The sequence below is a fragment of the Ambystoma mexicanum genome, chromosome 12 (assembly GCF_040938575.1).
Source record: "Ambystoma mexicanum isolate Mex_15411 chromosome 12, UKY_AmexF1_1, whole genome shotgun sequence".
NCBI lineage: Eukaryota > Metazoa > Chordata > Amphibia > Caudata > Ambystomatidae > Ambystoma > Ambystoma mexicanum.
Window position 1 is genome coordinate 292,264,595 of NC_090936.1, and position 27,653 is coordinate 292,292,247.

Sequence of the window (27,653 nt, forward strand, 5' to 3'; positions counted from 1 at the left end):
ACTGAAAGACACTAAAACCTAAATGTTTAAAATAAATGAGTGACCTACTGTTGAGTGTCACATAGTTTGCAACTGTTAAATGTCATAGTTTTGAACTTAGAATCAGCATTCTAGCTGCATGTGTAAAAATTGTAAGTTTGATTTGGATGAAGAAAAACTGGGAACAAAAGTGACATTTAGCTGAAGCGTGGCTTAAAGAGATTGAATTCTGCCTGGCAACTACCCCCGACAGGAGTTGAAACTTGCTCAGCCACTCTTCCCAGGCCTGGCTGCATTCTGCTGCCCCCACCAAAGGGAGATGACACCTCTCTGTTTGGATTAAGGGAGGAGCAGCTGTGGACTGCAGGAAACTGAACAATGAGCCTTCCTTGGCTCATGCAAATGTTAAATTAGGGGGGGTCGTAAATGGCTTCCGCTTGAGAGAAACGTGGTGGGGCAGTGCCTCTGTGAGCAACTTGAGTTGGAGGAAGTGGACAAACCAGAAATTCCACCATGTGCTTTGGGAAACCACACCCCTCTGGGCCAGAGCATACATTTAAAAAAGATGGATAATTCACAGTACGGACTTGTAAAAATTATATAATTAATATCATTATTCTTGTGATTTTTCTGTGCACATTTTAAGAGGTGTTAGAACACTGTACCATGTTCTGAGGCAAAACCCCATGAAGTATGTAGATTGCAGACACGGGGTTCACGCTAGAAAAATGAACATTTACTGGAATATGTGTAGAGAGGCGGTGTACATCTGTGTCATTTTTGGTAAAATTCCAATATTGGTAAACCAACCAAAAAGTGCAAAATGTTGTCATTTCTTAATCCAAGTTCTTAGAAACATCAGAGTTGGAACAGAAGCTACCTTATGTGATATATGATGTGTATATGTAATTTCAACCACTTGTGTATCTGGGAAATGTGTTTAGTTATGAAAATGATTTTCTAAGGTAAAAGCAAAGGGGAGTGTTCTTTCTGTATGCCATAAAGATGACACCTGATGACTCACTGCTCCCTTCTCAAATCAGGTCAAAGAGAAATCCTTGACCTATCAAATCGTGAGTGGGTTGGGCATAGAAAGTTAGCATCCAGACCCATTTTCAAAAGAGATAAAAAGAGCCACTGGAAGCCAGACAGGGACATTCACTTCCCACTTCAAGCTGATTTCTTGCGGAGCACTTTGCCAGAAGACACCAGATCCAGCACTTAGACTTCAAATCCAGACAGAGACCAGAACTTAGAACTCAGACTCCAGAACTTAAAGCAAAGGCCTAACCCACAAGCTGAGTTCTCTTCAGCAGGCCTCAAAATCCTTTGCAAACTATTCAACCGCCGGGATGCGCGGTTTGCTGCTTGCTAAGAATCCTGTGTATCCAGAACCATCATATCCAATACAAGAGACCCAGTCCAGACCGCTGTGCAGTGCCGAGACCAGAACCAGAGATCCAGATCCACTAGCAGACCCAGACCAGATCGCTGTGAACAGAACCAGTGCCTGATTGACCCGCCTAGCAGAAAGAACCGCAGCTAAACTTGTTGACCAGATCCGTGACAAGGCCATTCCTTTCAAATTTATAGTGTGAGTACCCAGCTAGAACTGTGCAGAACCCATCTCTTAGCTTAAAATAATCTGATTCAAAACCTTTAACGTGTCCAAAACTGCATCATAGAATTGTGTGTCCCTTCTCCGATTTGAAACCTGTAAAAGTGTCATTTGCCATTTTGAATCATTATTTCATTTCTGAAAAACTACCTTCATAAAATCGTCCGTATCTCTTGAACCGTTTGTGCTAGGAACAAGATTTAACTTTCATTTGGAAGCTAAGATTCCCAGCTTTCCAACAAGCTCTAAACTTTCTATTCATTATACTTATCCCGTAATCGCGCTCGACGCACTCAGAAAAAGTGCTGCGATTGCGATTTGGCTTAAATTTCTTCACTTGTCAAAATAGCAGCTTCTTGCTTTCCTTTGCTGAAATTCGTTTGCAACCTGACAATCATTCATAGAGCATTGCTAAAGTGATCCTGAACTAATTTAAAGTAGCTATCACCCACCCTGAATCTCTTATAGGGAATTAAAATCGTTTTTAGCATATTTTCCCTTCTTTGCATACCACATTTAAAGTACTTTGCCTGTGTTTAAAATCATCCCTGTGATCTAAGCTTGCTAGGGGGGAACTGAATTCGGATTGTACTGTGATTGTATTCCTGAAGACTGTGTGTGTTACTTCCATCTCCTTACATTGCATAGGGGGGTAGTGAATTGTCAGAGAAAAAGTAATCATATTATCTTTTGCTGAAATCATATCAAGTTTATTTCTGTACTGCCCTTTATTCATCTTTGCATGTCCTTGAAACCATAAAGCATTCCCAGCTACCTGGTTCTTTCCATACCAACTCCTCAGTAATAAAATAAGTGTGCTAGTGTAAGATTATCCTTTGTTGATCAACATCATATTCTTGAGTGTGATATCAAATATTAATTTATTATAAAAGTGTGATATATATCGATTGTTTAATTTTTCAAATAAACCTTTTTAATTTGCAAAACAAACCTACTTCTTGGCTCAGTGGGGTCAGGTGGATTCTAAGAGAGGGGAGTTATACAAGGGTTCATCATCCAGATTATAACTTGTCATAAAAATATATAAATAAGAGCTTCCCTTGAGCAATCCTAGACAAGGCACTGACTTAGTCGGAATGCTTGATTGGAGTCATTAACAGAGTGGGGGCTCATCCGGGATTCTGGATTAGATCTATCACTTGTGCAGATTAATACAGTGTGCTAACTGACAGGATATATACATTCTGTTGGACCACCACGCCGTGTTACACTGTAAAAACACCCCTCAAAGGAACGCTCTAAAATACAAACTTCTGTAAGTCAGGAAGGAAATCAAGTTCCAGAATGACGACCTTGGTAGATATCAAAATTGCGAGAGAACACCTCTTACATAAGCTATTTGTGAGAGGTGAGTGGGCTCATCCGGACCAGGCGGTCTGGTTGCAGGCAATCACACCCCAGATCACGGAAACAGGGTCAGATAAATGGAGAGATCAGGGTCCCTTACATGTGGCCCTGAGTGACCTATATATGGCCCCTAAGACCAAGGATGAGCACAACAAGATTGCCAGGGTAGCAGCATATTTGTATAAATATATGGGAGCCATACAGGACAAATGTGCTGAAGGCCAAGATCTGACAAATAGGCAACAGATGGCATTAGAAAAGGCCCAATCTGACCTGGTCTCTTCCGAGCAGAGGCTGCACAGGAGCCAGGAGTCAGAAAATGATAGTAGACAGTACATCATTAAAATAAAGGAGGATATGGATATCCTGCAACAGGAAAAGGCTGACCAGGATACCAGAATTCTGGCTTTGCAGAAGGAGCACCAAGACAGTTTGGACTCCTTACTGCAGTGCCAGAAAAAGCTGGAGAAACAGATCAATTTCAACAGGGCATGCACAGAGCAGGTAGCCACCCTGCAAATCCAACTAGACAGAGAGAAAGAGGAAAGCAATAAATTGATGTTGAAAGACCTGGATACCCAGGCAGAGTTTGATGAAGAGCGTCAGAAAGCTGGTGCCCTTCAACGGCAGAGGGACGACCTGGCGGCACAGATGCAGGCTCTTGCTCAGGAAAGAGACACCTTAGGCCAGGAAGTCTGCCACTTAAAAAGAAAAATTCAAGAAAATCACTTGGCCCTCCAGGGACTGGGTGACCTCCAAAAAGAGCATCAGAACTTGTTAGAGCACACCAGGAGGGTGGAAGATGCTCTGACATGAAAGGAGCAGGCCAGTAGGGACGGAGCCCAGGAGGTAACCACCCTGCAGCAAAGACTGACCCAGTGCTCCAGGACCAATCAGGAAGCACATAGGGAAAATGATGCTCTCTGTCAACACAATGATAGGCTCCAGCAACAGGTAGCCATGTAGGAGAGACTGATAGAGTCTAGTAAGGCCTTGGTTGAGGAACTGAAAGCCCAGGCTCTTGCATTGCAACAGGGAGCAGGGGCTGATAGAGATGAAGTTCGCTGAGAAAGGGAAACCCCTGAGCATAACCTCAGGAGCCCTAGTACCAGAGGCCTCCACCTCTCCCAGTCCCTGGACTCTGCCACCCCCATGTCCCCTGGCGCACATGAGCACAGGGCCACAGGGATGGCAGATTACTATCCAGCCAAAAGTATGGGGCTCATAGGCCAGTACCACCCAGGAATGGAGGGGCGGGCATCCGGGTATGGGCACCCCAGCACTTTGCAATTTAGTGGGGAACCCCAGGAGAGTAGGCCCACTAAGGGCATCCTGAAAACCTCTTCCCAGTTAGGTCAGTGGGGGCGGTACCCATCAAATCCTGGCAGCAAGGAGGGATCTGAAGACTCCTCTGAGCGTCACAGGACACAGGAGACCAGGTCCCCACATCCTTCCAGCCATTCCCAGGCTCGCAGAATCCGGGAAAACCTGGAAGATCAGACAGGCACCTCTGGGAGCAGTGCTTCTGAGTCAGAGGATGAATGGACCAGGGTTACCCGAACCAAAAAGGCCAATAAGGCAAAAAGGGCCTTGCTTAGGGACCCCTTAAAGCAGATCAAGGCAATAAGGAGTGTCATCACCCCTTATCACAAGAACTGCAAGTATTCTGTTTGGGAACACTTGGAGCTCTTTGAGCAAATGATGGAGACTTTCCATTTGAAGGACAGCAGTAGCTGCATCCAGTACGTCAAATGGACATTCTCCCCAGAATACTCCAGTTTCTTTGCGGGGCTGGAGGACCAAAATCATTCAAGATGGTCCACCTATAGGGCGGCCATCTTGAAACATTTTTCTGTTCATAGAAATCCTCAAGAGGCTCGCAAGGCAGCCTACAATTTGCAATGTGGGGAGGATCAGGCCCCACAAGAATTTGTGCAGGAGTTAAAGCGTGCTTTTGCGCAGACTACCAAAAGGGTGCGCACCGACAGTAAGGAATTTGTTAATACGTTTTTCCATGCCTTACCCAAATACATAATGACCCAGCTCATGAGAGATTTTCACGAGAAAAGATCCTTAGACTGGGTCATTGAGCAAGCCACCAGCATCTATGAGGTGCAGAAACCGGTGGAAAATAAGAATCAGCCCAAAAACCCCAAAATCAACAGCACCCCTGCTGCTGCCAAGGTGGCAGAGGTAAAGGTTGCCCCCGTTTTAGATTTGGAGATGGGAGGGCCTAAAAACCTGCCTGCACCGAACAATTCACAGCCCAGAAAGCCCCCGGGCCAGTCACAGACAGGGAGTCAAGGAGGTAATCCCACAAATGGGGTCCCTCGCTCCCCTCACTATGTAAGTCCCGCTACAAGGGAAACAGACCCATCCTGGGTTATGTGTGGACTCCTCCGGCCCAAGGGGGGGTCCAGCCAAGCGCCCAACCCAGGGAACTTCCCTCCACACTTCCCCCAGGAGGGCAGAAATTCACCAAATCCGGGGCAGAACTTGTTCCCCAGGTATCCACCCAACTTCCAGCCCCAAAATCATCCATTCTTCTTTCCCCAATTCCCTGAGCCCAGACAACCTAATCCGGGAGAGGGGAGGCCAAGGGTGGAGGGGTACCCAAATCTTCCCAATCCGGGTTACTACCAGAGAAGGGATAGCTACCCTTCCCGGGATCGGCCCAGGGAGAAAACAGAACCCCGTATCAGCCTGAGAGGGTTTCACAGTTAGAGCGCCAGGTCCAAAATATGGCACGGGATCTGGGTCACATACTGAGGGCTCAACAGAACCCTCAGATGAGCATGCCACAGCAGAATGCCCCAAACTCTGGGCCTGGTGCTCCAGAACAATGACGGGGGCAGCACCCCGATAACCCACTGGTTCCCAGGGAGGAGGCACAAGGGGAAGGGGGGTGTAAAGCCTTGGAGGAAGCTTCCTTTCCCACTTGTAAACAGCCCCTGGAAACCCAGGAACCGGAAACAAAATCTCCTACCCCTGAAAGTATGCCACCCAAGGAACAGAGGGGGGGTAAGAGAAACAAAGAACCCAAACAGACCCACTTTGTGGAGGAGGTACAGATCTTCCAATTTGAGGGAGAGGGATCCTCGGAGGATCCTGGGAAAAGGATCTTCACCTTCAGAGATGGGGGAACTCCTCCCAAGGAAAAATGGGTCCCAAGGGATTCCAACCCAGACTGGGTAGATGTGGGGATTGAGTTGTCGCCGCCCATCATTCTATCCCAGAACCAACAAGACCGAAAACCCCTGATTCAAACCCATCCTGGTGACTGCCTCCAAAAAGGGGGGGCGGCCCAGAACCGGAACCAGGGAAACCCAAAACCGAATCAATAGACTGGGTAGATGTGGGGATAGAGCTGTCGCCGCCGTATCATTCTATCCCAGAACCAACAGCATCAAAATCCCTGGGTTCAAACCCATTCTGGTGACTGCCTCCAAAAAGGGGGGGCAGCCCAGGTCCAGAACCAGGGGAACTCGAATATCCTCTTTCAAGTCGCCAACTTTTTCTTGCAGATTCCCATGACTCTCCACAGAATTCTGCCCAAATCTCTTCTCTCGCAATGTCCAAAACCAGAAAAGTAGCCCCCCAGTTGTCCAAAAATGTGCATTATCTGTTCCCCCTTACAGAGAAGGAGGGAAGATACTATGCCCCGGTTCAAGTAGAGGGGAAGGGTACAATTTTGGCACTGGTGGACACTGGATCCCAAGCTACTCTTCTGTCCAAAAGGGCCTTTGATGAACTAAATGCAGGAAGGGGGGAGAATTACCGTATTCCTCTCACCTCTCTTCCTGGACAACTCCAGAACTTTGACGGGAAGGAAATTCCCATCGAGGGGACTGCGGATTTGGATATCAAAATTGGGCGACACAAGGTGAAACACCAGGTCATAGTAGTGGCTCCAGAGGGTACCCCTTATTTACTAGGGAATGACCTCATGAGAAGGTTGTCACCCCTAATAGATTGCGTAAACAAGGTCCTCTGGACCCAGACTAGCCAACCAATAAAATTAAAACAGAGTGTCAACCATGTTAGTTTAAACGGCACCTGCCACATGGTTGAACAAAAATCTGACTAAGTAAAATTTCACTTCCAGAACAACCAAATTCCAGACATGACAGTAATAGCAGTAGGACAACAGACTGGTGATGGGGGGTCCTCTCTATTTCTGAAAATCAACCTTCCTTCCAGTTTAAGGTGGTATTCCACACTGGAAGGAAATACTCTGAAATTCTTTACTAATCCACAACCAGACATTCCCACTCCGATAGTCCAGAAAGATGTGAAATCAGCTCAGAGCCTGGCTGATATTCAGCAAATTGGAGAGCAGTTGTTCATCCCTGTTCAGTTAAATGATGGGAAGGACTCTGTTCTTGCCCGAGTGTGTGTGAACAACGGTAAGAGCTTCATCAGCGAAGCCATGTTCCGCCAACTCCCAAAAGATCCAGCCACTCCCACATTCAAACTGATAGACAAATGGGAAATGGACCTGGAAGCACCCAATTCCAAACATCTCCTGCCAAGCAGGTGTATGCTCAAAATCTCCATCGGCAGCAAGAGCATAGTCCATAATTGTTGGGTTGTGCGAGACGTCACTGCCGCCTTTTACTTAGGCAGTGACATTCTCAATTGCTTTGCCATTAGTTTGGACCTAATAAACTGCAAAGCCTGGGCCCGATTAGCGGATAATCCCATGGGCTTTGATGATCCAGAAAAAGCATTTAGGTCAGCTCAATTGCTACCTTATGCAGTTGAAATTCAGATTAAAGAGGAAGTCACCACTCCCACATTCAAACTGATAGACAAATGGGAAATGGACCTGGAAGCACCCAATTCCAAACATCTCCTGCCAAGCAGGTGTATGCTCAAAATCTCCATCGGCAGCAAGAGCATAGTCCATAATTGTTGGGTTGTGCGAGACGTCACTGCCGCCTTTTACTTAGGCAGTGACATTCTCAATTGCTTTGCCATTAGTTTGGACCTAATAAACTGCAAAGCCTGGGCCCGATTAGCGGATAATCCCATGGGCTTTGATGATCCAGAAAAAGCATTTAGGTCAGCTCAATTGCTACCTTATGCAGTTGAAATTCAGATTAAAGAGGAAGTCACCATCCCAGAAAGGACCCGACAATTCTCCCTGGGAGTGAAAGTTAAAAGAGGACAAAAATTGAAGAACCCTGATGCTTATATTCATCTAAATGCTTCTCTCCAACAGCAAGGGTTGGGGGTAAACCCAACTCCACTAGTCAATCTAGAGCATGACACCATTACAATAGAGGTGGATAACAGCGACTTAAAGAGTATCACTCTAGCCGCAGGCACCATTATTGGAATGGCGGTTGATGACCGACATTTTTCCATTGATCTAGGAAATGAACTGTTAGGACCAATCCCCAAGGATTGTTTTGACAGTGACAGTGATGACAATACAACACCAGACAGGATCTTTACCCGGCATGGGGGGAACTTCCTGGTGTATACTTCTTGCCCTTATGGTAAGGAAGATGTGACTTGTGACTTCAGAGGGGATGAGGTGATTTTCCAGGTCCATGAGGGCTGCCTTTCCCACCTGAAGCCTCCGATCCAAATCGGCACTCTGACCAGGGACTTCTCCACCCAGCTGGAGTAGGACGCAGAGATAGCAAAAACAGAAGTCTTTCCAGGCTCCAGGCAGATGGTGGAAGAGAGGGTCAACCTAGCTGATGCCTGTGTGACTCTGGAACAGAAGCAAAAGTTGAAACAAGTTTTCTTGGATTTCCAAGATCTCTTTGCGGTAGACTCATATGACTGTGGTCGCACCGACATCCACACAACAACAATTCCCACGGACCCTGGCATGACTCCAGTGTTTGTGAAGCAATATAGTTTGCCTCTCGCATCCATGGAGTCCCTTACTGAAATAATTAAGAACCTTGAGTCCCGGGGGATAATCCGTCCAGTACACAGCACCTTCAATAATCCGGTGTTGGGTATATTGAAGCCAAACGGCCAGTGGAGACCCTGTGCCGACCTTAGGGAGCTCAGCAAACGGGTCCATACTTCCCGATGGCCTCTGCCCTACATTGACCAAGGGCTGGCCCAGATTCAGGGGTCACAGGTATTCACTGCAATAGACCTGACCAATGGATACTGGACCATGCCTGTCAGTAGGGAGGACCAATACAAACTGGCTTTTACCTTTGGGGGCCAGCAGTACACATGGACCCGGACTCCCTTCGGATACCTCAACTCCGGCAATGAGTTCAACATTTTCCAACATATGGCCATGCCCGACCTGGGTGCGAGGGGTAACCTGGCTTATGTAGATGATGTCCTCATCAAAAGTTCATCTGTGGAGGAACATATAGCGGAGATCGTTATGTTCTGACACAGTTGAGGGCCGCCGGAGCAAAACTTTCCTTTCAGAAAGCACAGTGGTGTAGAACCCGTGTTAATTTCTTGGGGCATGAGATTACTCCTCAGGGTCTCTGTCCCCAAGGAAAGAAAGTGGAAGCACTTCAGAAACTGAAGGATTCCACAACTCTGCGGGAACTAAGGAGCCTCCTTGGACTGACTAATTACAGCAGAAAGTTCATTGAGGGCTACGCAGAGATCACTAGACCCCTGATTCATCTTTTGAAGGGGGGGGTCAAGTGGGAATGGGGTCCAGAACAATCCGAGGCAGTAAGACAACTCAAAAGAAGCCTTTCACAAGCGCCTTGCCTAGCTTACCCTGTCAGAAACAAGGAGTTCTTCCTGGAGACAGGGTTCTCTAATACGTGCTTGACGGCAGTATTATACCGAAAGCATGACAAGGTCAATAAAGTAATCTCCTATGCGAGCAAAACTTTATCCTCTGTGGAGGAAAAATTCAACGATTGTGAGAAGGCACTCCTGGCAACGGTGTGGGCATTGAAGAATTACTGCCCGTTCATCCAGGGGGAACACATCATAGTGGAGACTCCCCACCAGCCTCTGCAATATCTCCAAAGTGACAGAATCCGGGCCGGAAATGTGAGCAATTCCCGAATTACTTCCTGGATTCTGTCAATGCAAGGCTTTCCTGTGGAGGTCAGGTATGGCCAAAACAAGAAGAGTCCCCTCGCGCAAGGTCTGGCTGACTTGCATGATTGTGCCAGAGAAAACTGTCTCGAGGACGAAAGTCTAAAAATCAAGGACAACATGAAGGTATACCTTAATTCCCCACACAAAGTCTTTGAAGAAGACAAGTGTGAGGGGATGCCCACTGTCTATGTGGATGGATGCTCTTACCATGTTGACAACAACGGGGAGAAAGAACTGGTGGCCGGCGTAGGGAATGCATGGGTGAATGAGTTCCCAGAACCCTCCGCTGGGTACAAAATTGGTCCCTGAAGTAGTCAAGTGGCAGAATTGATGGCTGTGCATCAAGCCATCCTCACTGCCGTCCAACATCAACTCCACGAACTGGTCCTAATCACAGACTCGGATTATGTACGGAACAGGTTCGTGGAGCACCTGGTTAATTGGAAAACCAGAGGCATGTTATGTGCTAATAACAAACCCCTGAAACATGGGAAGTTAATCCAAAATATTGATGATCTGGTCACATCCAATGGGATGACCATCTACTGGAAAAAGATCAAGGGTCATTCCAAAGTAGAAGGACCAGACAAAACTGGAAATGACTTAGCTGATCAGCTGGCCAAAACCGGGGCCATCCAAGGGGATCTAATAGAAATAAAGTCCCTGTTGGGGAAAATCCAGGTCACTGCTATCACTACGTCCCAGACAAATGCTCACAATGATCTTTCAACTGCACAATGGAGTAAGGAGACCCCAGATGTTGATTTGATCACGGCTCAGAAGGGGGATCCAATAATTGGTAAGTTTTACCAACACATTGAGGACCCTGAGAACTTTCCCCTGACGGATACCGATTACATTGGGAAAGAGGACCTTAGAGAGTTGATGAAATGTCCAAAGATGTTCCGAATCCAAGACGGTTTGTTGGTAAGGAAATCCCAAGCTGGCCATGATCAGTGGGTGGTCCCTACCTCATTCCGAAGCCTGATGTTAGGTCACGCCCATGATGCGGCCACCGCCAGTCATAGGGGGTTTCATACAACACTTGAGATCTTAAGAGAGGTTGCATACTGGCCACACATGGGGCAGGACCTCGACCAATACTTGAAGGGGTGTCTTGTGTGTGCACAATTTCAGCCAACATCCCTCACACACCGGGCACCTCTCCAAAAGAGGGGGATGACACTACCATAGTCATATTTGCAAATCGACTTCATAGGCCTTGTGATTCGCTCGTCTAGGGGAAACAAGTACATGTTGACGGTCACATGCTTGTTTACCAAGTGGGTGGAATGTCTCCCGGCCCCAAACTGCAAGGCAGAAACAGCAGCTGCCCTGATGATTAACCACATCTTTTCCCGTTTTGGTCTACCTCAAAGGATTGAGTCAGACAGAGGTAGCCATTTTACCAACGAAGTAATGACTAAGATGTGGGAGATACTGGGGGTCAAAAGGAAGCTACATATTGCTTACCAGCCAGCCTCTTCTGGTGCAGTGGAGAGATACAACAGAACCATTGTGAGCATATTAAAAAAGTTTGTGGCAGATTCTGGGCCAAGTTGGGATATCCGATTACCTCTGGTCCTAATGGCCATCAGATCTACCCCTTCATCTGCAACTAAAATGTCACCATTTGAGTTGATGACTGGACGCAAGATGGTGCTTCCCCAGCATTTGCTATACAGGACCCAAGACCAGACGTTGATCAATGCCTCCACAACTCATGTGTATGTGGAGAATTTGAGGAAACACCTCCAACATGCTTTTGCCTATGCTCAGCGGAATCTAGAAGATCAGCTGATAGCATGAAAACTCACTTTGATTTGAAAACCACCAGGAAGGAATATAATGTGAGAGACCGGGTCTATCTATACAATTTCCAAAGGAACCAGGCCAAACAGCGAAAATGTTTGCCTACATGTAAGGAGCCGTTTGAAATTATAGACAAGATCTCCCCAATTGCATGCAAGATCCACATCCCCAAAGGTAGTTTGGCTGAAGGGGAAGACAAGTGGGGCCATATAAATCAGTTAAAGTGTTGCCATCCCAGGCACACTCTGCAACAACTGTCGGAATCCTCTGGAATCCCAGAGGGGGCCGCTCCAGAGTAATTCAGTTCCAACCCCAAAATATCCCACATACAGTCTCTAAAATATTATGATTCTTAAATGCCAATGTATCCTGTTATATGTTGTTTTTAAAATAAGACTGCAAAATGTATCCTGATGTATAAAATGTATATGTTCGCTGCACCATTAATAGTGGTGGAAAAATGTCTAGGAATGTGTATTGCCGCTTTGCTTTATCATCCTAGGAGAGATGAAACCATGGAGACTGACCACGGAAGACGACCTGGGGACCGGGAGCAAGGATCCGAGGGGCCCGGGGTACCGCCCAATACTCCCATCAGGACCGGCAAGGAGAACTGATCGAACGACCCTGATGAAGGAAAATGCTGAACTGTGCCATCTGCGGAATCGAAAGAAGATGATGCGGACATCCCAGCGCGTGGATCAAAACATCCTTTGCACCCGACTTCCCCTCGACTCGAAATCAAAGCGCAGTCGGGCGGGGGGGCTTGTCAGGGGTTTTGACCCATGTTCGAGTTATTATGCTGCAACATTTGGTACTGTGGGCTTAGGAAATCCAAGATGGCGGAAAAGCCCACATTTGCGCCAGGATCCAGGAAAACTGTGCAGTTTTTGCGCACAACAAAATGGCCGCCTGACCTACCAGCCACTAGTGTGAGCGTGATGGGCCAGGAGCGCCATGGGTGAAATGTGTGCAAAAGGAAAAACAGCAGTGCCGGTTGGCTCAAAAAGCGCTTTGAAATCACCTTTGTTTCTCTGAAATGCAAGCTAAAAATGCCTATTTTAAACATTGCAAGATATTCAAAAATCTCACTGAACACTTGCAGACATTTGGCAGAATGTATTCTTGTGTGCATACAAAATCTGGAAAGAGAAAGAGCCCAAAATAATGTTCATAATGAAACTGGCTGAGCCGTGGATGTCAGCAGCTGAAGTGAAATTGGACTGAAAGACACTAAAATCTAAATGTTTAAAATAAATGAGTGACCTACTGTTGAGTGTCATATAGTTTGCAACTGTTAAATATCATAGTTTTGAACTTAGAATCAGCGTTCTAGCTGCATGTGTAAAAATTGTAAGTTTGATTTGGATGAAGAAAAACTGGGAACAAAAGTGACCTTTAGCTGAAGCCTGGCTTAAAGAGATTGAATTCTGCCTGGCAACTACCCCCGACAGGAGTTGAAACTTGCTCAGCCACTCTTCCCAGGCCTGGCTGCATTCTGCTGCCCCCACCGAAGGGAGATGACACCTCTCTGATTGGATTAGGGGAGGAGCAGGTGGGGACTGCAGGAAATTGAACAATGAGCCTTTCTTGGCTCAGGCAAATGTTAAATTGGGGGGGGTCATAAATGGCTTCTTCTTGAGAGAAACAGGGAGGGGCAGTGCCTCTGTGAGCAACTTGAGTTGGAGGAAGTGGACAAACCAGAAATTCCAACATGTGCTTTGGGAAACCACACCCCTCTGAGCCAGAGCATACATTTAAAAAGATGGATAATTCATAGTACGGACTTGTCAGAATTATATAATTAATATCATTATTCTTGTGATTTTTCTGTGCACATTTTAAGAGGTGTTAGAACTCTGTACCATGTTCTGAGGCAAAACCCCATGAACTATGGAGATTGCAGACACGGGGTTCACGCTAGAAAAATGAAAATTTACTGGAATATGTGTAGAGAGGTGGTGTACATCTGTGTAATTTTTGGTAAAAATCCAATATTGGTAAACCAACCAAAAAGTGCAAAATGTTGTCATTTCTTAATCCAAGCTCTTAGAAACATCAGAGTTGGAACAGAAACTACCTTATGTGATATATGATGTGTATATGTAATGTCAACCACTTGTGTATCTTGGAAATGTGTTTAGTTATGAAAATTATTTTCTAAGGTAAAAGCAAAGGGGAGTGTTCTTTCTGTATGCCATAAAGATGACACCTGATGACTCACTGCTTCCTTCTCAAATCAGGTCAAAGAGAAATCCTTGACCTATCAAATCGTGAGTGGGTTGGGCATAGAAAGTTAGCATCCACACCCATTTTCAAAAGAGATAAAAAGAGCCACTGGAAGCCAGACAGGGACATTCACTTCCCACTTCAAGCTGATTTCTTGCAGAGCACTTTGCCAGAAGACACCAGATCCAGCACTTAGACCTCAAATCCAGACAGAGACCAGAACCTAGAACTCAGACTCCAGAACTTAAAGCAAAGGCCTAACCCACAAGCTGAGTTCTCTTCAGCAGGCCTCAAAATCCTTTGCAAACTATTCAACCGCCGGGCTGCGCGGTTTGCTGCTTGCTAAGAAGCCTGTGTATCCAGAACCGTCAGATCCAATTCAAGAGACCCAGACCAGACTGCTGTGCAGTGCTGAGACCAGAACCAGAGATCCAGATCCGCTAGCAGACCCAGACCAGATCGCTGTGAACAGAACCGGTGCCTGATTGACCCGCCGAGCAGAGAGAACCGCAGCTAAACTTGTTGACCAGATCCGTGACAAGGCCATTCCTTTCAAATTTATAGTGTGAGTACCCAGCTAGAACTGTGCAGAACCCATCTCTTAGCTTAAAATAATCTGATTCAAAACATTTAACCTGTCCAAAACTGCATCATAGAATAGTGTGTCCCTTCTCTGATTTTAAACCTGTAAAAGTGTAATTTGCCATTTTGAATCATTATTTCATTTCTGAAAAACTACCTTCATAAAATTGTCTGTATCTCTTGAACCGTTTGTGCTAGAAACGAGATTTAACTTTCATTTGGAAGCTAAGATTCCCAGCTTTCCAACAATACTTTTTCCGTAATCGCGCTCGATGCACTCGGAAAAAGTGCTGCGATTTGCGATTTGGCTCAAGTTTCTTCACTTGTCAAAATAGCAGCTTCTTGCTTTCCTTTGCTGAAATTCGTTTGCAACCTGACAATCATTCATAGAGCATTGCTAAAGTGATCCTGCACTAATTTAAAGTAGCTATCACCCACCCTGAATCTCTTATAGGGAATTAAAATCATTTTTTGCATATTTTTCCCTTCTTTTCATACCACATTTAAAGTACTTTGCCTGTGTTTAAAATCATCCCTGTGATCTAAGCTTGCTAGGGGGGAACTGAATTCGGATTGTACTGTGATTGTATTCCTGAAGACTGTGTGTGTTACTTCCATCTCCTTACATTGCATAGAGGGGGAGTGAATTGTCAGAGAAAAAGTAATCATATTATCTTTTGCTGAAATCATATCAAGTTTATTTCTGTACTGCCTTTTATTCATCTTTGCATGTCCTTGAAACCATAAAGCATTCCCAGCTACCTTGTTCTTTCCATACCAACTCCTTAGTAATAAAATAAGTGTGCTAGTGTAAGATTATCCGGTGTTGATCAACATCATATTCTTAAGTGTGATATCAAATATTGATTTATTATAAAAGTGTGATATATATCGATTGTTTAATTTTTCAATTAAACCTTTTTAATTTGCAAAACAAACCTACTTCTTGGCTCAGTGGGGTCAGGGGGATTCTAAGAGAGGGGCGTTATACATGGGTTCATCATCCAGATTATAACTTGTCATAAAAATATATAAATAAGGGCTTCCCTTTAGCAATCCCAGACAAGGCACTGACTTAGTGGGAATGCTTGATTGGAGTCATTAACAGAAGCAAGGAGAATGAATTTCCACATGAGATGTAAACTATACCTCACCCCATTATATAGGATCCATTATGCTTTCAGTGGCTTCTAGATGTGTCCAGATGTTGCTGTTATACATATTCCCAAACACAAACAGATAATAATGTCGCATGGCACCGGCAGGCTAGGGAAGCCAAAAGTAGCTCCTGGCAGTTGTTGGTGCCAAGCCAACCTGGCTCTTAAAGAATGCAAGCAAGAACTGAAAAGCTCCCAACAATTTCCAACTCTTTCACAGGCAAGCCTTCGCCAGCTGTGGCACCCCTCTGCTCCTTTCCCCACTTCCCGAATACTCTGTGAAAAAACTTGTTTCAATTTGTGCACTTTACAAAACACCAATAAAATGATATTTTCAAAAAGGACGTGTCAGTTTTGCTCGTGTAGAAGTGTGTGTATCTATTTAGTTATGAGATTTACAAGACCCATACACCACAATATACATAATAGCGGGGCATATGCTGCACTATACTTAAGTTGTACGTTGAGATGCATAGGAAAATTGAAAAATGAATTTCTAATAAAATTTGACTCGCATGATGGATTTGGCTGAAATTTTGCAAACAAAAACGTTATCACGCACTCCTCCCCCAAAACGCTAATCCCTGCCACCTCACCTGACTGGACATTTTGGGAACGATCTGTTAAAGTAAAAATGTTACTAAGAAAGTTTAAAAAACACTATTTTGGCCTAGTCCCCATTCCTTTTTCCAGAGAGAAAAAGTCCAGATTTTGCTACAGGGCAGAGCCAAAACCGATGGACTGAATTGGAGCAGGTATGAAACAACTTGACAGGGAGCGTTGAATCGATTTCAGAGGGGCCTGGGGTTATTGCGTCTAGTCATTTTTAAAATATTTGACGGAGAAGGGGGTGCATCCTTGTTCCAACATTGTAGCTATATCTCCCATGGTGCTTAGCAGCAGAGTGGCTTTTCAGAAATGAAAAAGCTGTTGGTTTTTTTGGTTCGATGAGAGAGATGTTTGCTGACATTTTTGGAAATATTGGTGAATATTCGAAAACAAAACATTGAAAAAATGCATTATGGAGGAGGAAAAAGGCTGAAACTGAATAAGGGTAGAGGTTGCAAGGGGGAAAGAAGACACCATGTGAAATTGGGGACTATGGGGGCTGGTGAACAAGTTCAGAGGTTGAACATTTTTGCATATTCGGGGTAATAATGTTTCAGGGTTTTCTTTGTGCATATTCTAAGAATATGGTAGAAAACAGGATTGGGAATGAAAATGTTCCATATGTTTAATAACTGCGAAACATTTTTAAATATTTGGGGTTATTTGTAGACCACTGCTAAAATAATAAAACAAGAGTTAAAATTTTACAGCTACAGTGAGGTGTCGGTAAAACTATTGGGACAACATGTTAAGGGGTACAATATGGCCTGGCCAGTGATCATGAAGGCTGTGCTCACTGGCTAGGGCTGAAGGCCCTGACTAGTGGGCCTGAAAGATATGGGTCCAAAAGAAACATTGGGGGAACATTGGGGTTACAGTGGACATGGTCAAAGGCCATGGCTAGTGGCTTGGTAGTGGCCAGTGGGCCCGAAAGACATGTACAGTGGACACAGCCAAAGGTCACAGCCAACAAGTGGGTCCAAAAGAAACATACTGGTGGAATATGTACAGTGGACTGGCCGAAGGCTATGGCTAGTGGCCCGGTAGTGTTTTCTAATATACGGATATATAAATATATTGCGGACTGTAAAAAAATATGGTATAACAAAACCCTTGAAATTCACTGAAAAACCCTTAGTTAAGGTGCAGTTAAGCTGCTCAGATGTATTGCAACACAACCCTTGCAATTCAGCAGAGGTGGGAAGTCAGGACCAGCTCCACTCAGCACATTGCCATTGCAAAAACCTTGAGCACATGTAATTAATTATAATGTGTCATTTGTATAGCGCCTTTCACCATTGGTAGGGTTCCAATGCACTGTAGGTTGAACGCTTTCAGGGAACAGAAGCCCAGGTATGGGAAAGACTTCAGAGAGGTTTAGAATGCATGTGTGCCTTTTAGACAATGCGGAGGTAGGTAGGGGTGCCCAAGTACCTGCTAGCCACCCATGTCGGGCTGTGATGTGGATGGGTGCTGAGAGGTAGTTCGGGGAACATGTGCAAGCAAGGGAGGCAGTATGTGTGCAGCTAGACCGGATTATTATCATGGGGGATAGCTGCATCCTATGGCAGAGATGGTGTGCAATATGTCCTATAGTGGTGCATGGTAGTAGATGCGTGCAGTGGATGGCCGTGCCTTCGCGACACATGTAATAAAAGAGAAGGGATTCACAATGACCTACTGGAGAACATCAACAGGAGCGCGTCGAGTCATGGTCATGACTTCCCACATCCACTGAATTTCAAGGGTTTTGTTGCGTTGTCTCTGCAACTTAACTGCACTTCAGGTTTTTTCAGTCAATACAATATATATATTCATTTGAAATGGTGCTGCGTCTCAACTAAAATGTTGGACCTGTGGCATCGTGTCTCCTGAGTGTTGGGCTGTTTCGGTGTTTGAAGAGTCTGAGCCTGATTTACAAAGTTGTTTTTAAATGAGAAAGTCCCATTGAAAAGAGTTGTGTACATCAGGCCCTCCGTGTGTTCACATAAGGCTGCTGGCTGAGCGCGAGCTCGGCTGCCTGCACCAGGTGGCAATCACGCCCGTGCGGTTATAGGCTGAGTAGTGTGGGCTCCCTTTGCTCTTGTTACCCGACCCCTACCTATGGAATAAAATAGCAGACCAGTTTTGTTTGTGGAAAAATGATAGGCCGTAGGCTTTTTATTTTCTTACAGAAAATACACAATAAAACATATATCACATAATGTGCTTTTGGGCACTTTGTGTCCAGCTTTGTAGTTGCCCAAGGCTTCTCCTCACCATGTCTTTGTTACCCTTAGGCATCCGTTCCTGGACACGTGCCGCCACACCTGAGTGGGTGTTGTCTCGGCCGCTCAGGTACCCCCCAAAAGTGCCTCTATCTGCATCCCCGCTCTTCCAGCACCTGAAAATATTGCCAGAGAAAACCCCCATCCCTTTGGTAGACAGGTGCACCCCGTCCTGATGAAACATCTCTGGGTTATTTTGGGCGAGACCGTGCTTTATGAAGTGGAGCCCTGTGCTCCTGCAGTATTTCTCCACTGCCTTGTTTAGCTTCCTTCTCGCTGTCTCGATGGCTTGCCTCCGATGCCCCCCATACCAGGTTCTCTGTGCTATTACCTCTGACATGAAAATTTCAGTTTTCCACCAACTGTGTGCTATGCTATGCAGGGACTCGCAAATGCTTCTCTGTAGTTCTCCACTATTTGTACTGAACAGGTCGTTACCCCCAAGGTGTATAACCATGTACTCGGGGCGGGTCCCTGAAGCCGATCAAGTCCGACAACCTGTCGTGAATGTCCTCTGAGTGCATCCCCGGGAGGCCTCACCAAGACGTGATTGTCTTCTTGAAGTGAAGTCCTTGCTTGACTTCCTCAATCCACCTGCCTGCCCGTGTCACGAAGGAGTGTCCCACTATCCATGCCGATTTGTAGGGACCCATCTCTGTGGAAAATGGGGGGAGAGGTTAATATTAGTTCCTCTCTTATGTATTTCTTAAAACATTGTGCCCTCCACCCCCCAATCTTTTTCACACCCTTTGCTCCCAGGCCCCCTGCCCATGCAGAAGTAGCTGCTCCTATTCTAAATGAGTGTGTTCCAAATTCAGCTGGATCCCACCCTGCTTTGGCTACTGCTTGTTTTAATACCACCTGGAACTGGTACCTGCTGAGTGCGCTGCCGTCCCTATGTATTAGCAATTGCCCCCCGACCTCCGGTCGGATGTCCAGAAAAGTCTATATAATGCATCTAGGACAGTGGTCCTCTCTGATGCAGTTGAGGTCTATTGCTCTCCCCTTTCCTGTCTGGTCAGTTTTGGATTTTCTCAACATTATGGACATGCCCTTGCTTCCCATGCTAACATCGCTTTTTGCCAGGCCATCCCCCGCTATCGTGTTACGGGCCACTAGTTCCCCTACCCTGAAGGCCCCATATTATGCCAAGGCGAATGCTGCCCTGAACAGGGCTGTTTCATACAAGCTGCTACATATACTTTGTAATACTTTCAACAGAATCACGATCTTCCCAAAATTCAGGGGCCTCCTGCTGTCTGGTTTCTTCCCTTCTAACTTTGCCCAACCCTTCATTGCATACTTTAGCCGTGGGCTGTCTGTTGGATCAGGTACACCTGCTACCTTTGCGGTGTATGCAACTGTGGCTAAGTGTGCAGCCGCCCAGCTTTTCTTTTTCCCTTTGGCAAATGCCCTTCCAAAAATTCACACATTTTCTCTGTCGAAATGAACTTACCCTCTAAAAATAAGCACATGAGATGGCACAACCCATAGGTAGACATTTGTCAATAAAATATTCCCCCTCCCATTGCATACATAGCCATTTCTGTGATTCGCTGTTGACCGGCAACAGCCGGAAGGCTGATTTAATATCCGCCTTTGCCATCCATGCCCCTTTGCCTGCCTTCCTGACTACCTCCACTGCTTCTTGGAAGTCCGAGTAAGTTACTGTTGCTTCATTTTGCGGGATACCGTCATTGACTGAAGCCCTGGGGGGATATGAGAGATGGTGGATCAGTCTGTATTCCCCTTTTTCCTTCTTTGGGACTAGCCCTAGCGGGGAGCATATGAAATCTTTGTATGGCAAGGCTGTGTAAAGGCCCCCGATCCTACCCAGTTCCACCTCTTTCCGGATTTTTTTGGTCACTATCCCTTTGTTCTCCATAGCAGACTTTAAGATTTTCGGGATATTCTGTGACCCTTGCCCTGTAAATGGAATGTTGAACCCCTCTTGGAAAACTTTTCTGATTAAATTGGCAGCTTCTTTGTCTGGGAATACTTGGAGCCACTCTTCCATTCTCTCAATTTTAACTGGTGTAGCCCCTTCTCGCCCCAGCTCCTAATTCCGCTTCTTGTTGCCTCTGTTGCTGGGTGCTGGTGCCCTAGTGCACTTGGAGCTGCTATGGTCTCCTTTACATTTCTCACACTTGTTGCTGAACTTGCACTTCCAGCCCCAGCTGCATAGTACCCCCTTTTCGAAATTCCGACATTGCCCCGGCTCTGCCCGTGGTGACCACGTGTTTCCGCTGCCGCCCTCCTGTGTAGTTGGTGGTAAGCTGCTCCGCCAACCTCTCTATGACCCATTTTGCCTATTCCCAAAACTCTGCTCCCTAGATCTGTCATAGCTATTATCGTATCTTCTGTTATTATATCTATAATCTCCTCTGTAATAATTCTGCCAATACTACCTTCTCTGCTGCCCTCCCAAGTTCTGTTCCCTGGAGTCCCATTTTTCTTTCAATATGTTAAATATGTATAGATTAAAGTTTTTTTCGTCCCACCCCATATCCGGGAAGCAATCCATTTCTTTTCTAAACTTGTGGTCGTATTCCTTCCATGCATCCCCCCGAATGCCTTGTACACTTTTAACACCCTCTGCTGATATGCGACTAATGCTACCCCGTCCTCTAGGTATTTCTGCAATATAATAGTAGACATTATTTGGAAGGCTGCCACCCAGTTGTCGAAGCTCTTTACTACTGTTACCCTCATCAGTAGGCCTTTCTCATCTTCTTTTATGTCCTCTATTGACACGTTCATCCCACTTTTTTGACATTCTAGTAGAGAAAAAATGTCAATGAACTCTTTTCTCCATATTTTTTCCTTTACTTTGTCATTTATATACCATGCCATTGCCTTCATGGACCGGCCCTGTGCATCCTTTCCCATTGTTGGTCTGCCATACTTAGTCATGGCTGGCCCCCCTTCCTTGTCCGCTGTAGCTGCAGCCGCTACCAGAGGTGGTACCACCCCCTAGGTGGGTTCCCTGCCACTGGTATTGCCGTTGCTCCTACAGGTGTTATTGGCTGGCTGGGTGTTGTCCTCTGGGGATTGGTACCTTGCGGGACCCCTTCTGGATTCGGTGCCATTGGTGCCCCCTGAGGTGTTGGGACTGGGGTCTCTATGGGTTCCGACCCTGCCCCCCCCACCCCTCTTCCTTTCCCCTGTGGGCCAGAGCCCCTCTCCTTTTCCTTGCTTACGATACCTTTTCATTTCACCCATGCCTTCAGGTGATCCCTTTCCTCGTCATCACTGCTTTCTGCCTCTGATGATGAGACCCCTTTCTCCTCCCTGTGTCTCCTATGCCCTCTGCCCTTCCTGCCACTGGTTTTGTGGGACTTACCCGTACCCGTGATGCAGGTTTCCAACATTTTAACAATTTGCCTCCCCACTTTATCATCATTTTTCACAGTACCTTTATTCTTTTCCTTCCTCTTCCTCTTCCTGGGTGCCTCCGTCCGGTCTTGTGATCTCCTTGGCTCTTCTCTCCCCGTCTTCTGTCCTTGTGGTACTGCATCTTCTCCTTCACTGTCGCTGGACTCCTCGATCAGCAAAGGCGACATTACCTTTGCCCTCTCCTCCTTTTGCATGACTTCCAGCACCCATTGGGCCCCGTACTCTTTTTCTGCCTTTTTGGCCCATTCGCTGAATTCCTGTGCCCTTCTTGCTCTTTCTTCCGCCATTCTTCTTGTTTGAATTCTTCCTCTCTGCTGTTTCCCTTTTTTTCTTTCTTTAATCAAATCACTGTTCTTCCCCCAGCCAGGCCTATCCTGCACGTTGCCTCTCCAAAGAAATGTATTGTGTGCTTGTCTCTTGAAGCTCACTGTTCTTCACCCAGCCGGCCCTTTCCTAAACGTTGCCGCTCCAAAGCAATGTCTAGTATGCTTGTCCCTTTAAGATATTACTGTCTTTCCCCGGCCCGGCACTTTGAGCGTTGCCGCTCCTTCCGAATCCTTATGGCCTGCACAAGCCCTGCCCCCTCTTTGCCGCTCCTTCCTGTTGTTTAATTAATGTTTGCGGGCTCCACTCGGTGCTTGGGACCGGCTCCTCTTCCTGCGCTTCTTGTGTGACCTTCCTGAACCCGCCCGCACAAATGTTTTGGGCCTGCAGCTCCTTGCCGGCCCCTTTCCGTCCCGGCTTGCCTTCTGCTGCGGGTGTTTGAAAGTTCTGCTCTTTGCCCTCTGCCTCCGCTGCGGCTCCGCTGCTCGTCTGGCTCCTGCCGGCCCTGCTGCTCGCCTGACTCCAACGGTGATTCTTCTGGTCGGCTGGTAGATCCCTCAGCAGGCCCTCTGCTGGCCTTCCGACGCAGCCTGAATCTTCTCCTGGATGCGACCCTGTGTCCTCCACGGCCGGCACGGCAGTCCTCCGGCTCACGGCTCCCGACAACCGCTCTGCTCCCAACTCGGCGGAGACCTGCAGCAACTTGTCACTCAGTCCTCCGGCGATCTTCCAGGTAGGTGCTTCTTCTTTTGAGACGGCTAACGCAAGTTTGGCCGCTCAATCAGCTGTGGACAAGAAAAAACATTTCCTTTCCCCCTTTTCCAGGCCCTAGGAGCTTACCCGAATGAGGTGAGCTCCTTACCTGGTTTGTGACTCATACCCTTTTTCTGGGGCTACTTATACCCCCAGGCCCCTTTGTTCTTCCCTTGGGGGGCCGGACTTCCCCCGCCCCCCTGCCGTTTTACCTCACACCTTTCCTTGGCGTTGCTGTGTCATTTCCTGGTAACACTGGGGTGAGGGCGCCACTTGGTCGCCCCTCCCCTCGGCTTTCGCGCCGTTTCCCCCCCACCCTGCGCCTAACCCCCCAGGCCCTTATCGTGCCGTACTTCAGGGGTCAGCGTTCCACGATACTGCAGCTAAGCCAGTGTTGCCAACCTAGCGACTTTCTCGCTATATTTAGCGAGAAAGTACGCCCCCCTAGCGACTTTTTTATAAAAAAGCGGCTAGAGAGAAATCTAGCTACTTTTTTCAATTGGTTTGGAGACTTGCTCATTTATGCAAGTTTCCAAACCAATTGAAAAAAGTGCTGTAATTCGCCCGTTTTCTAACGGGAGTAATGTAAAAACACACAAATAACTTAAAAGGGAGGTGTTAAAAGGGGAGGGGGCCACAGTAAAACACACTTATAACTTAAAAGGGAGGTGTTAAAAGGGGAGGGGGCCACAGTAAAAGCCATAAATCGCAGGGGGAAAGAGGAGGTAATTATGCAAATTGGGCAGTGACGTCATCTAGCTACTTCTGGCGACTTCTAGGGGAGCCAATAGCTACTTTCTTCACTGAGGAGTTGGCAACACTGAGCTAAGCAGGGAGTTCACTTGCCTCGCGAGGCAGAAAGCAACATGTATCTGCCAGCAGCCTGCGCGAGAAGGCTCCTCGAGAACAGCAAGATGCTGTGCAAAAGTTTACCGACAGAATTGAAAGGCAGTATTATTGGCAGTGGTCATCAGAGAATATGTTGATGCGCGCTGCGCACGGCTTAATACGTTGTTGAATTTAAAAAGTATAGTTCCCTGTGTCGTTATCTTAACGACAGGCGCAATTCACAACGTTAACAGTTAAACTTCTCGTGCCACCAGTACTGACGGACCACAACTCGTGATCGGGTGCTAATGAGCACATCCGTGCAACCGACATGAAACCAAAACATGCGTGCAGACAAAACGCACATTATGTGACCTGGCTGTAGGAGCGGGCAGTGTGAAGGACACGCCCATTCCTGAAAGACATGTCCGCGAACTATTAATTGTCAGATGCTTTTTACCTGAATCCATGAGAGGGCGTTCAGAAAATGTCTACGCGGTGTGTGCCCGCATGTCCGAACATGGGCATTGTGCTACAGAGTTTCTTTGTGGATGGCAGATCCAAAGGGAGCATTTCATCTCACCCCGTTGAAATTCGGACTCTCTCGATGTAGTGAGTTTTGAAGCAACCCAAATAAGCGTTTAAGGGAGAACCCCGAATTCCCGTTTGGAACTCGGACCTGTAGAGTTTATCCAAGCTAGCGCCATGCGAGCCTCGGGTAGATAGCTCAATTGCAACCCTGGTCGAGCCTACTCAGCCCTACATCCTCGCATGGTAACCATCGTGACAAAAAAAATAATATTACAGCAATTAGAAAAGCTAGAACAAGGCCGAATGCTCGGCTTTATAAACCACCGTCCGAAATGTTATTGCTGTCAAGTGAGGAAACACTGACAACAACGTGGCCGGCCAGTGTGCGTTTAGGCATGAGTCCGGCTAGATGGCGCGCGCGCGCGCGGCGCGGTGCAGGTGGGTCTTCTCTGATACATCGGCCGGTGCAGTGATCTGAGTTGCACTTTGCTGTGAAGCATTTTAAAATTGTTTGGCTGAGTGAATGCGTGAATGTATGTAGCGCCTGCTGGACAGGTTGGTTGGTTGGTTTTTGTTTCTTTGGTACCCTACATTTGTAAGGATGAATAATGCTGCACTATTTGGAATTACATTCTGGCTACATGGACTAATGTATTAATGGGTGGTAAATTGAAATAGCTTACACAACCGTGAGGGTGCACCCAGCCCTACAGATACGGGGCATATCGGCCACTTTTACTCCCAACGAAACAGAGGAACGGGCACATCACTCGCCTCCAAGGTTATGTTTGGACGAGTAGTAAGTACGTGTAGTGCCACAGGAGCACTCTAATATTATTACTGCCTAATGTGAAGAGGCTAACATGTAACTTTAAATGTGCATAAATAACTAGGTGCAATAAATATTACAAAACATTTCTCTTTGACAGTTAAAACATGTTTACTCGCTTATTAAATACTTCCTTTGGGGGTGTGACTAACTTGTTTACTCCCCAAAAAATAATTTGCCTCCCAAATTTACAAAACAGGGAGTAAATACTCCCAATTCAAAATCTTCGCGGAAACCCTAGTGGCATCATTACACAATAGATGGATGTTTCCGCCGTGGGTTGCTCTACGCTCTGATGTGTGATGATGATGTGAGTGTAGGAAGGGACTGTCCAGTCTGCCTAGGGCCAGGGCACTAGCATATCACTCTTCTCGAGAACTGTGAGGAGGCATCATCACAGAACGGCCGCGGGCAGAGCGAGTGATGGGGCGTGCGCCCGGAGGAGGGCAGACACGGGGCCGCCGCGCTGGTACCTGAACTGTGTGACCGCCGTGAGGTTCCTCCTCCAGGCTCCGACGTGCTGCAGCACCTCCCGCACGATCTCCTTCTGCTCCGGCAGCCGGTACACCGGGAAGATGTAGAGCCAGCACAGGACGAAGAGGCACAGGGCGCTGGCCCCCACAGGCAGCCGCACCCGGGGCCACTTCCACCACAGCATCCTCCTGGAAAGGCCGCTGCCGGGCGCGCAGTGACCCCCCACGTACCGTCCCATGCGGAGACCACGGTCCGGGCTTTCATGGGAGGCTGTCCGCTGTGGCCAGAGAGAGCTCCCCAGCCATGCGTGCTGACCCGGTGAACCGCACTGTAGACGCCAGACCCCAACCCTGAAGCCCCCTCCGAGATCTGCCAAGTGCAATGAATGAGCAGCCCTCAGTCTCCAATCAGCGAGGGGGGCTGGGCAGGGGGAGGGTGGTCTCAGCCTTTGTCTTGCTCAGCTGCGGTGCTTCCCGCAGGGTTCCCGGGGTGAAGCTGGGCCCGCCGCTGGACGCTGCCTCTGCGATGACCCCCCCTGATGCTTTTGATTAATCTTGCCGCCTCTGCCCAGCAAACCTGGCACCGCCTCTCCTCTCCGGGCGCAGATTCGGCGCTTTGCCATTCATTCGCTCCTCCCCGCTCCCCTTCCTTCCCTGGCTGTGCGACCGGCTGTCACCTCCCGATCCGGCCCGCGCCCCTCTTCCGCAGCCCGCTTCGCCGCCGGGCTCCCCCGCATCCGTATCTTGTCACTTCCTCAATGCGCGGCAGTCTGCAGTGCAGCGCCCTGCGGTTTCTGCATCGCCACGCCGAGGGCGGGGGGGACGCCGAACCCCGCAAGACTAAACCCTCTGCAGGAAACGGAGATCCCCCCCTCCAAGTCCCGTTACATCTGCAGCGGCCTGTATATGGCACAAGGGTCGGCTGCGGCTCTCCGGCATGAGATGACTCCTGCCCAGAGCAGGAGCCGATCCCTGCTGCCGCATACACCACCTGCGCCCACAAATCCTGGTTTATTTTACACGTGCTTACTAGTGTGGTAACGGGCCAAACGGGTTTAATTCCCACAGATACAGCATCGCCTGTTTAATACAGATACATGCATACCACGCTTGATACACTAGCACTTCCTTCAGCCCTTTGGCACACGGGAGGCTCTGTAGGTGCACATGACTGCCAGTTGGGCATGACTTTTGAAAGGGGACATTCCGTTTCGGCTTTGCCTTATCCGCCAAGCCCCCTCCCCACACCCCTGATGTTGCCTGCAATGCCACAGGAACAGCAGACCCCTTGGGTTCGAAGGAGGGGAGCCAGGGACCCCCCTTGGCGCTGCGTCTGATATATGTATACTTGAGAGAGGGCAGCAGCTGGTGCGTAGTGCCACCTGCTGTTCACTTGTCACACCTCAATTTATTAGGGGACGAGCAGATTCGGAACTTGGTCAATCCTCCTGATGCATCACCAAGCATCAGTTTCTGTCGGGCTAAGGTGGCGTTTCGAAGAAGCCAACGCACCCCTTTCACAACCATAAGACGAGGAGAAGCCTAAAGCAGATGTACCATAATTGCACCAATTCAATCATAGCCATTACACAGAGACAAAACATGTTGTGGCGAATAAAGGCTGTAGGCTTTATTAATCATAACACGAATACCATGTGTTGTAAAATAATGCACAGTAGACCGAAGGTTTGCTGGTAGCACTTCTTTATTCAGTGCTTGACATCAGCTTCTTTCAAGTAACAATTACTCAGTAATGTAACAGAGGCAACAGGCCTCACAACTCTGCTTTATGTCTCATAAGTCTGTAAGCCTGAAGTATGATGTGTGTCAGTCCATAAGAGGAGC

At 47.3% G+C, this 27,653-nt stretch overlaps 1 protein-coding gene across 1 annotated transcript in view; it reads right to left on the minus strand.

Moving 5' to 3' along the window:
* ST8SIA1 (ST8 alpha-N-acetyl-neuraminide alpha-2,8-sialyltransferase 1) overlaps window positions 1-26,729 on the minus strand; it is a 747,985-nt gene extending 721,256 nt beyond the window's left edge. Inside the window, exon 1 of the mRNA XM_069628450.1 lies at window positions 25,809-26,729. Within this exon, the coding sequence (XP_069484551.1) occupies window positions 25,809-26,047 (239 nt within the window). The 5' untranslated portion in view covers window positions 26,048-26,729. The remainder of the gene's footprint in view (window positions 1-25,808) is intronic.
* Window positions 26,730-27,653: the final 924 nt, after the last annotated feature.